General features: G+C 45.1%; 1 protein-coding gene across 2 annotated transcripts in view; it reads left to right on the forward strand.

Moving 5' to 3' along the window:
* The window catches only part of MYO5B (myosin VB), a 424,200-nt gene that overhangs the window by 209,059 nt on the left and 203,041 nt on the right, over nucleotides 1-12,100 (forward strand). For both annotated transcript variants that reach the window (XM_089681603.1, XM_089681604.1), the window contains exon 5: nucleotides 5,063-5,219. In XM_089681603.1, the coding sequence (XP_089537729.1) occupies nucleotides 5,063-5,219 (157 nt within the window). The remainder of the gene's footprint in view (nucleotides 1-5,062; nucleotides 5,220-12,100) is intronic.

Here is a 12,100-nt window from a genome sequence, read left to right on the forward strand (position 1 = left end):
CCATGTGTAGCCTTATGGAAGGAGATCTCATATTCAGCATTATTAGACACTTTCCCGGGTTATAGAGAGAATCAGCAGCTAACAAACTCCTTGTCAGCAGAATGTGGAGGTCCCATGATACTGAAGCTCCATTCCCACACCAACCATAAGAAGGGTTTATTATAGAGAGGAATACACACATAGCAGCCATAGTGGTCCAACGCTTTATCCTCCTGCAGGACAGTCATATGACTCGTCTACAACAGCGAGAGAAAATGGATAAGAATGCAAAGCAGGCAGCTGCCATGATTGAGGAGAAGCATAGCCATGTGCAAAAATGTAAAATAAATGATGTTACCGTAGCGATGGATGGTTTATGTTATCATATTTATGTTATCAAAAGATGAATTCCAGGTATGGATATTTTATATGGTTACATTGGTCCAGCTGGGATCATTGTATCTATGCATATACCCAGGGGCGGACTGACAACTCATGGGCCCCCGGGCAATAGGGGATCATGGGGCCCCTGTGTCCTTGCCCACACTCAAAGCACACCCAAAAAAGCATATAAAAAGGTACCAGGGGCATTTCATGGGGCCCTCTACTGACCCTGGGCCCTCGGGCAGTGCCCGAGTGCTTGAATGGTCAGTCCGCCCTTGCATATACCATACCTGTGGGGTCACTCAAGACAATGGAAATCATGGTAATAGACATCTCTACTACTGGCGCATTGCAACTATGTATATGCCATACATATGGGATCCTTCAAAATACTGGAAGTCACTGTAATAGCTACTGCTGGACAAATGTAAGTACTTTTGGCATCCCTCAAGACAATGGAAATCATGGTAATGGACATCTCTACTAATTGCGCAATGCCACACATGTGGGATCCTTCAAAATACTGGAAGTCACCGTAATAGACAGCTACTGCTGGACAAATGTATGTACCTTTGGGATCCCTCAAGACAATGGAAATCATGGTAATAGACATCTCTACTACTGGCGCATTGCAACTATGTATATGCCATACATATGGGATCCTTCAAAATACTGGAAGTCACTGTAATAGCTACTGCTGGACAAATGTAAGTACCTTTGGGATCCCTCAAGACAATGGAAATCATGGTAATGGACATCTCTACTACTGGCGCAATGCCATACATATGGGATCCTTCAAAATACTTGAAGTCACTGTAATAGACAGCTACTGCTGGACAAATGTATGTACCTTTGGCATCCCTCAAGACAATGGAAATGATGGTAATAGACATCTCTACTTTTGGCACAATGCCACACATGTGGGATCCTTCAAAATACTGGAAGTCACTGTAATAGACAGTTACTGCTAGACCAATGTAAGTACCTGTGGGATCTCTCTAGAAGCTGGAAATCCCTGTTGAAGGAACCACTGCTATAGCCATCTCTATAGCAGTCTCTGCCAGCCTCTGTGTCCCGTGCCACGTGGCTGTCCATGCTGAGTGGCTGCCCTGATGCATTATGAACGCAGACAGTCGGCTGCTGGGCATAGGCATCATTCAGAGATCACATCGCATTTTCACAATGAATGCAACGTTTCACCGCAGGGAGGTGACCTCACACTCTTCACCTCCTCCAATCAGAAAATGTTTTGCATTCACTGAAATAATGCAAGGCCTTCTTTGAATGGTGCCTGTGCCCAGCGGCCGACTGCCTGTGTTCTTAAAGCGGAGTTCCACCCAAAAGGGGAAGTTCCGCCTTAAGGATTGGACCCCCGCTCCCCATTAAGGATTGGCACCTTTGGGGAGGGGCGGGAACGGGTACCCGAATTTGACAGGTACCCTCTCTCACTTCTGCTGTGATCACCTAGGTGATTGGAAACAGAAGTTGTCCTCCTACCCTCCCTCCCCGAAGTTTTGTGGGACACGTGACAGGTCCCAGAAGACGACGGGGCCATTCAGGCAGCGCAGCGCTACCCGCGCATGCGCAGTGGGCACCCGGCTGTGAAGCCGCAAGCTGTCACAGCCAGGTGCCCACACTAAAGATGCCGGCGACTGGAATACAGGATGGCCAGTGAAACAGGCTGCGGCGGGCGCAACGTGGGATCGTGGGACAGGTAAGTGGCTGTTTTTTAAAAATCAGCAGCTACAGTTTTTGTAGCTGCTGACTATTATTTTTTACAGAGTGAGTGGAACTCCGCTTTAATGCAGCAGGGCAGCTGCTCGGCACAGACCCAGAAGCTAGTGGAGTTTACTGGAGTATTAGTGTCTACTACAGGAGTCTCCAAACTTTCTAAACAAAGGGCCAGTTTTCTCTTAGACTTTAAGGGGTGCCTAACTATAGCCAGTGGGAGTAGAAAATCCCCCAGCATCAGTGAGAGTAGATCATTTCCCAGGTTTGGTAGTCAATGGAAGTAAAAGTGGAAGGAGTAGTGACCCATCGTTGCTGTCAGTGAAAGGAATAGTACCCCATTGTTGGTGTCAGTGAAAGTAATAGTGACTTGTATCGTTGGGAGGAACATTGCGTCAAGGTCCCAGTGCAGGCAAGCAAAGGTCCGCATCTGGCCCACAGACCGAGGTTTGGAGACCACTGACCACCGGGGTCCCACAGGTAGGGTATATGCATAGTTACATCGGTCCAGTCTGAAGCAGTGTAACTGTTAAAATACCCATACCTGGAATTCTGCTTTCTGCCAACTTAAGGCTACAGTGGCATCTGAAGGCTGGAGAGGTGTAGATTGGTTTCTAAACAAACCTCCAGCCTCCATGTGACCACCATGGTTGGCTGTCATGGTGATGATATGATCAAGAACCATACAAATAAATTCCCGATCACTAGGCAAAGGTCTGGAACTGTAGCAGAAGCAGAGTCATAGAACAAGGAACACAGATTGTAAGCTCCCAGGATCAGGGCCCTCCCAACCCTCTTGTATTGAACTGTATTGTCTCCCGTTATATTGTAAAGCGCTGAGCAAACTGTTGGCGCGATATAAATCCTGTATAATAATAATAATAAGAAGAAGAATAATACAGGTGTGCATTTCTAGTTCTCTTTTCAAATATTAACGAACATCCTCACAAAACCACTGGCTAAGAATGTTAATAGTTAGGTTAAAGATGCTTGGTTGATGTTGACAATACATATAATATAATATAATATAATCCTTTTCAGACTTTTCTTTTCTATCTGTGTCCCATTCTCGTCTCTTCTTGTCCCATAGCCAAAGCAGGAAGTGAGAGGGAATCCCTCCAATGTGAGGGAATCCCAGGTTGTCAATAGGGGCACCAGAGCTAGTGTCCACATTGGAAGATTTCCCCTCTATTACTGTTCTGGGAACAACCCAAGATTTGGTATCTTCTTTTACTTTCACTTTTGTTGATAATGGTCTTGATGGATAAAAATAGATAAAGGTCTCCCAAGACTTTCTGCTCTCTAGTTCCTGTGTCACCTCCTCCCATGCTCTCCTCCAGGACTTCTTCCGAGCTACTCCCATCCTGTGGAACTTCCTACCCCAATCTGTCAGGCTGTCTCCTAATCTATCCACCTTTAGATGATCCCTGAAAACCTTTCTCTTTAAAGAAGCCTATCCTGCTTCTACCTAGTAAACGCCATTTATTTCCTCCATCAGCTCATCCCCCCGCAGCTATTACCTTTTGTATCACTCAACCCAACCCCTCCTCCTAGATTGTAAGCTCTAACGAGCCGGGCCCTCTGTTTCCTCTTGTACCAAATTGTATTGTTACTGTAATGTCCACCTTCATATTGTAAAGCTCTGCGCAAACTGTTGGTGCTATATAAATCCTGTATAATAATAATGGTAAACAAGCCAAATAGAAAGGATAAATCTCAGGAATGGGGGAACAGACAGCAATAATAACCTGACAGACGTTCGAATCCTTCCCCACTCCATCCAAAACTGAAAAAATGCCCTTAGTTATACGATATGTTTTAGGCAGCACTAGGTTGCATGCTGCAGTATTGCAACAGTATTGCTTAGTTACTGCTGATCTGGTGATGATGTTGGAGAAGATGGTCAGTATGTGGGCAACAGCTTAGCTGTTTAGACAACGTGTAGCTTATAGTATCTCCTATGGCTGTTAAAAGTAGTGGTGCACCGAAATGAAAATTCTGGTGCCGAAACCGATACCGAAAATTCAGAATGCATGTGGCCGAAAACCGACCCGAAACTGAAATGTCTGAGTATGTGGGGATGAGGAAGCTCCAATTTTTTTTCTACTTTGATGTGTGTGTGTGTGTGTGTGTGTATATATATGTATATATATATATATATATATATATATATATATATATATATATTTTTTTTTTTTTTTTTTTTTTTTTTTTTACTTATGATTTTATTGCTATCAAATAGGGGAGCAACAATTCCCTTTGAGATAGCATATGAGTGACAGGTCCTCTTTGTAGGGGGGAGGGGGTGGGGAGAGGAGCAGTGTATACAGAGAGGCTCCCTCACTGGCTGTCACTGTATGTCGGTGCCAATTTTTAAATGCAATTGCCGGCTTTTTTTTTTTCTTCACTATAGCTCACAGAATTAGCTGTCACTTTCCCTGGAGCTAAAGGAAACTGTTTCTTTTATCTCGGGAAAGAAACTACAAGGAAACATTGTTTCTTTTAACTCAGGGAATAAACTAAAATGAAACTTTGTTTCTGTTAGCTGGGGGAAAGTGACAGCTGACTCTCTGTGCTATAGTGAAGAAAAAAAAAAAGCCGGTAATTACATGTAAAAACTAGCACTGACATATAGTGACAGCCAGTCACTGTATACACTGCTCCTCTCCTGGCGTTCTCCACCGTCCCCCCCTCACATCTGCAGTACACACAGTCTCCTGTATCGGCTATATTTTTCCTATCGGCGCAATGCCGATAGGGCTATTTTCGGACGATATGTTTTGGTGGCCGAACTTTCGGTGCATCCCTAGTTAAAAGTACTCCCATAGTTTGGCTGTGACATTCTGCCATTTATGCCTCCTGTGCCCCTGGGTGTGCCCCAATAATTTCCCTACAGAAACCTCTCTTACCTACTGAAAAGTCTCTTTTGTGTATCAGTTTTCTCTAAACCTTCTAAAATCTTGTTTTCCAGGGATGAGAAGAACCAGTCCATTATAGTGAGTGGGGAATCTGGAGCAGGAAAAACTGTGTCCGCCAAATATGCCATGAGATACTTTGCCACAGTTGGCGGATCTGCTAGTGAAGCCAACGTAGAGGAGAAAGTCCTGGCATCCAGCCCCATCATGGAGGTAAGACATTGGCAAGAATTAAAGTGAACTTAAGCTGGTCATAGACAGACGGTTTGAATCTGAGCCGGTTCAGCGGGCACTCGCCAAGATTTGAGCCATGTATGGGCAGGCTGATTGTACCCAAATTGAAAGATTGATCAACTTGGGTACAACCAGCCTAAATTATGAGTCCATTTGCACAGTGTTTCCATCTTGTATCTTCCAATAGTGTCTCCGTGCTCAAAACAATTCAAAACTTGGTGTCCCCTACCCCTATGCACTGCTCACTCACCAAATAAGTTGGAATCTTAGCTTTCTGGGCTCAAGAGTCAAAATCGCTTTTTTCTGGTGAGGTGTGTTCTCGGGGATTTCCAGGGTTCCTTCACAATAATTAACTGAATCCACAGCTGTTACGTAAAAAGGGTCGGCTTACCGATGGATCCCACTCCCGGACGCTCAATTATTGAAAGCTCTGGAGCCGGAAGTAAGGCGCTCACGAGTGGGATCCATTGGTAAGCTGACCCTTTGTACTGGAGAAATGTAGATGCAAAAGTTCCGTCACTAACAAAATAAATGGAGGGTTAATAGTCATTGCTTTTTGCACTATATATGTACACAGCATTTAACCACTTCAAGTCCGGACACTTTTACCCCCTTCCTGTCCAGGCCAATTTTCAGCTTTCAGTGCTATCACACTTTGACAGTTGCGCAGTCATGCAACAGATAAAGCTTTACTTTGGGGGTATTTTATCACCACTGGGATTTTTTTTTTTTTTTGCTATGTAAATGAAAAAGTCCAAAAATTCTGAAAAAAAGTGTTTTCTTATAAAATTTTGCAAATAAATAATATTTCATCATAAATTTGGGCCAAAATTTATTCCGTTATCTTTTTAGTAAAAAAAAAAAATAACCCAAATTAGTTTATAACCAAAAATTATAATTTTTAAAAATTTTTTTTTACATTTACTTACTTTTTACTGTACTACTTGTGGGGGGTGATGAAGATTTTTTTTTTTTACACTGATTGCTTTTACACCCATAAAGGCTGTAAACGCAATAATTTCTCCTTCTCTCTGGCTGCTTTCTTACAGCCATTGAGAACTATTGTGTGAGCTGTGATTGGTCACAGCTTGTCATATGGAACAAGGCTGTTGTGAGTAGCCTTGTACCATGTGACCTCTGTGATCATTCACAGATTTTGCACGTAGTAAGCAATGCTGTCAGAAGTGACATCTTGCTTACTACTCTGCATGTGATCACTGATTGGCCAATCAGTGATCACATGATCGGGACCTCGCACAGAGGTCCCGTACGATGATCGGTGTTCCACTGTGTCCTCTGGACTCAGCAGGCACCGTATCGCGGTGCTGCGTGCTCCCAGGGAGTGCACACAAGCAGGGGGCGGGGAGGCCGTTTATAAACGGCCACCCGACCATGCACTGCCACCGTCCGGCTGTTTATATACAACGGCCAGATGTGAGGTGGTTAAATTTAGCAGAAAACATGCTTTGCAACCCATACTTCACTTCCTGTTGGTAATGGAAGCCGAAACCTTTGATCACACAGAGGTAAGAAATAAAAAAGATAAACATTTCCATAAAGACAAACTTATTTTCTAGCTGTCCTGGAGCTCCTATGTTTAGCCACTCCCCTTTTTTGTTCTGCTTATGCTGTGATGTCAGTTTATTGGGAGCAGTAAACACAGAAGCCGTGTTTTTCAGGGTGTAAGGCCTGGTTCACACCTATGTGGGGTTTTTTTTGGTGCTTTCTGCAGTAACGCACTACAGTCCATTTAACATGGTTTCCTATGGGACACATTCACATCTACGTTTTTTTCAGCCGCTGCGTTTTTGGAAAGGGTCAGGGACTTTTTTAAATGCAAAACTTTGGGTTTTTTGGTTCAATAGACTTCAATGGAGATGCTGCAGAAATGTTTGTAGTGCGTTTTTGACACATTTTGCGTTTTTTAACCTGCCCAACAACAAATTGGCCAAAACAAAGCAAAACACTATTCTCCTGCGCTGGGAATGGACTCGGCGGAACCAGTAAGAATGTTCTGAATCATGCACTGCTTGCTGCCCTCAACTGACCGAGGTGGTCCAACTTCACTGAATGCAAATAGAAAAACAAACGCTCTGAGGAAGTGGTTGTGGCCTCAAAACGCGTTAGCCAGTTGGCCATCCAGGGTTCCATCGTATGGACTCAGATGCTGCTTGGATTTATTATCCTGTTCGGCGTGATATGCCTGTGTTTTTATATTCATTGTAAGTATAATACTTACCTTGTTCTTTCAATAAATATTTTAAAACGATAATGCACTAAGTCGGTGCGCCCCTTTTTGTTTTTCTATTTGCATTGGCCAAAACAAAGCACTGCAGAAATGGACCAAATGTGCATAGGTGTGAACCAAGCGTAAGAGGCTGTGCTTTTCTTGGAACTGATCCTTCATTTAAAGCCCAACCCCAAGAATTTAAAAAAAATCCACCCATGCAGTAGTGACCCCCCTGCTCTGTAAAAGTTAAATGCCCAAAGCATCACACTGCCTCCACCGACTTGCCTTCCTCCCATACTACATCCTGGTACCATTTCTTCCCCAGGTAAGTGACACACACGCACCCGGCCATCCACATGATGTAAAAGAAAACATTATTCCTCAGACCAGGCCGCCTTCTTCCATTGTGCTGTGGTCCAATTGTGATGCTCACAATCCCATTGTAGGCACCTCTGGCTGTGGACACCAGTCAGCATGGGCACCCTGACTGGTCTGCTGCAAAGCAGCCCCATGCATAAAAAACTGTGATGCCCATTTTTTTGTGCTTACAACACATCAACTTCAGGGACAACATGTTTACTTGCTGCCTAATATATCCCATAAACTTTCAAATACAAGATAATTATTCATTTAGCCACTTCCTGTCCGGACACTTTTACCCCCTTCCTGTCCAGGGCAATTTTCAGCTTTCAGCGCTATCACACTTTGAATGACAATTGCGCGGTCATGCAATACTATACCCATATGAATTTATTTACCACTTTTTTGAGACAGATAAAGCTTTATTTTGGTGGTATTTATTCACCGCTGGGATTTTTATTTTTTTTACTATGTAAATGAAAAAGTCCAAAAATTTTGAAAAAAAGTGTTTTTTTAAATAAAATTTTGCAAATAAATAATATTTCATCATAAATCTTGGCCAAAATTTATTCCGTTATTTTTTTAGTAAAAAAAAAAAAATCCAAATTAGTTTATAACCAAAAATTATAAATTTTAAACATTTTTTTTTACATTTTTATTTTATTCTTTTTATAATATTTTCTATTATTTTTTTGTTTTTTACATACTGTCACCCTAGCAGTACAGTGTCACCATGGTGACACTGTACTACTTGTGGGCGGTGATGAAGATTTTTTTTTTTTTTTTACACTGATTGCTTTTACACCCATATAGGATGTAAAAGCAATCATTTCGCTTTCTCTCTGTCTGCATTCTTGCAGTCATTGAGAAGTACTGAGTGAGCTGTGATTGGTCACACCTTGTCACATGGTACAAGGCTGTTGTGAATAGCTTTGTACAATGTGACCTCTGTGATCATTCACAGATTTCACACGTAGTAAGCAATGATGTCACAAGTGACATCTTGCTTACTACTTTGCATGTGATCACTGATTTGCCAATCAGTGATCACATGATCGGGACCTCGCACAGAGGTCCCGTCCGACGATCGGTGTTTCACTGTGTCCGGAGGACACAGCGGGCACCGGATCGCGGTGCTGCGCGCTCCCAGGGAGCGTGCACAGCTAGAAAAGGCGGGTGCCGTTTATGAACGGCAACCCGCCCCTGGAGTGCCACCGCCCTGCCGTTTATAAACAGCAGGCGGACGGCAAGAGGTTAACTAAGTGGTTAGCTATTCTGCCTAGCAGTACCAGGGTCGTCGGTTCAAATCCCAACCATGGCACCACCTGCCTGGAGTTTGCATGTTCTCCCTGTGCCTGTGTGGGTTTCCTCCCACACTCCAAAGACATGCTGGGAGGTGAATTGGTTCCTGTCTAAATTGTCCCTAATATGTGTATGTATGAATGTGAGTTAGGGACCTTAGATTGTACGCCCCTTGAGGGTTAGGGACTGATGTGAATGTACAATATATATGTAAAGTGCTGCGTAATTTGATGGTTCTATATAAGTACCTGAAATAAATAAATAATTTAACCTGTCCGTGGTCATAATGTTGTGGCTGTTCGGTGTAACTTCCTACAGACGGTCTCTGTTCAGCCTGTAATTGTTTATTTATTCCAGGTACTGTAATGCAATTCTAGATCTTTCCTCCATAGAAGAATCCATGTGTACATATGATGCTGCTGCTCAATATACAATTACAGCTCAGCACTCTGACCTGTCATTATGTGACACACCCAGCATCTGCTCAACACCTGCACTTATTGTGTTTGGTTAACCAAAGATGTCATTTTCACCCTGGGAGAATTGCTTGCTTCAAGCAGCCAATCACCTGCAGGAGGAAATTGGAATAAAAAAAAAAAACTTCAGATGACTGGATGTTTAAGTACAAAGGTGCACTTTACCAACAATGAGAATGATTCCTTTAGTAACTCAATCACAAGGGGAGCTTATACTGTTTTCTCAGTAGGTGTGAATCTTCAGTTACTATTGTATAACTAAGTATATATAAATCCAATGCTCATATGGTTTTACAGCAGAGCCTAAAGTGTTAATAAACCCACAACAGTACAATCAGTCTGTATATGCAGTAAAACATGCTTGTTATACTCACTGTGGCACCTAAGGGGTTAATCCTCTGCATTCACATTGTGCAAAAAGGCTGTTTGATCCTGTCTTCTCTGATCCTCCCCTTCTTTTACTGTTTCCAATCCTTCTGCTGATAGTATGGAGCCCTAGGAGGCACTCTGCACAATGCTCAGTTTGATGTGAATTGCTAGAGAGTTTTTTGGGGGTTTTTTTGGGAGGGTGCATGTGATCTACACAGGGCTAGTCAGAACTGTCCAGACAGAGGGTCATGGGTCCTGCAGGACAGTCAGAGGAGAATTAAAACTTCTCCTACAAGCTGCAACCACTGACCAGCCGGATACTGATGGAAGTCACAAAACTGCTATATACTGCTGATGAGAAAAGGTATTTAGCAGGTTATATTTACTAAAATAATTGCATTTCCATGTTCTGTGTACTGTGGGAGAGCGGATATAGTGAATGCAGGGTCCGGGGAGAGCGGATATAGTGAATGCGGGGTCCGGGGAGAGCGGATATAGTGAATGTGGGGTCCGGGGAGAGCGGATATAGTGAATGCAGGGTCCGGGGAGACCGGATATAGTGAATGCGGGGTCCGGGGAGAGCGGATATAGTGAATGCAGGGTCCGGGGAGACCGGATATAGTGAATGCGGGGTCCGGGGAGAGCGGATATAGTGAATGCAGGGTCCGGGGAGAGCGGATATAGTGAATGCGGGGTCCGGGGAGAGCGGATATAGTGAATGCAGGGTCCGGGGAGAGCGGATATAGTGAATGCAGGGTCCGGGGAGAGCGGATATAGTGAATGCAGAGTCCGGGGAGACCGGATATAGTGAATGCAGGGTCCCGGGAGACCGGATATAGTGAATGCAGGGTCCGGGGAGACCGGATATAGTGAATGCAGGGTCCGGGGAGACCGGTTATGGTGAATGCGGGGTCCGGGGAGAGCGGATATAGTGAATGCAGAGTCCAGATATAGTGAATGCAGGGTCCGGGGAGAGCGGATATAGTGAATGCAGTGTCCGGGGAGAGCGGATATAGTGAATGCAGGGTCCGGGGAGAGCGGATATAGTGAATGCAGTGTCCGGGGAGAGCGGATATAGTGAATGCAGGGTCCGGGGAGAGCGGATATAGTGAATGCAGGGTCCAGGGAGAGCGGACATAGTGAATGCAGGGTCCGGGGAGAGCGGACATAGTGAATGCGGGGTCCGGGGAGAGCGGATATAGTGAATGCGGGGTCCGGGGAGAGCGGATATAGTGAATGCGGGGTCCGGGGAGAGCGGATGTAGTGAATGCGGGGTCCGGGGAGAGCGGTTGTAGTGAATGCGGGGTCCGGGGAGAGCGGTTGTAGTGAATGCGGGGTCCGGGGAGAGCGGTTGTAGTGAATGCGGGGTCCGGGGAGAGCGGTTGTAGTGAATGCGGGGTCCGGGGAGAGCGGATATAGTGAATGCGGGGTCCGGGGAGACCGGATATAGTGAATGCAGGGTCCGGGGAGAGCGGATATAGTGAATGCAGGGTCCGGGGAGAGCGGATATAGTGAATGCAGAGTCCAGATATAGTGAATGCAGGGTCCGGGGAGAGCGGATATAGTGAATGCAGGGTCCGGGGAGACCGGATATAGTGAATGCAGGGTCCGGGGAGACCGGATATGGTGAATGCAGGGTCCGGGGAGAGCGGATATAGTGATTGCAGAGTCCAGATATAGTGAATGCAGGGTCTGGGGAGAGCGGATATAGTGAATGCAGAGTCCAGATATAGTGAATGCAGGGTCCGGGGAGAGCGGATATAGTGAATGCAGGGACCGGGGAGAGCGGATATAGTGAATGCGGGGTCCGGGGAGAGCGGATATAGTGAATGCAGGGTCCGGGGAGACCAGATATAGTGAATGCGGGGTCCGGGGAGAGCGGATATAGTGAATGCAGGGTCCGGGGAGAGCGGATATAGTGAATGCAGGGTCCGGAGAGAGCGGATATAGTGAATGCAGGGTCCGGGGAGACCAGATATAGTGAATGCAGGGTCCGGGGAGAGCGGATATAGTGAATGCAGAGTCCAGATATAGTGAATGCAGGGTCCGGGGAGAGCGGATATAGTGAATGCAGAGTCCAGATATAGTGAATGCAGGGTCCGGGGAGAGCGGATATAGTGAAT

The sequence above is a fragment of the Staurois parvus genome, unplaced genomic scaffold, assembly GCF_062004578.1.
Source record: "Staurois parvus isolate SC_StPar_1 unplaced genomic scaffold, SC_StPar_1.0 ptg000272l, whole genome shotgun sequence".
NCBI classification, from domain to species: Eukaryota; Metazoa; Chordata; class Amphibia; order Anura; family Ranidae; genus Staurois; species Staurois parvus.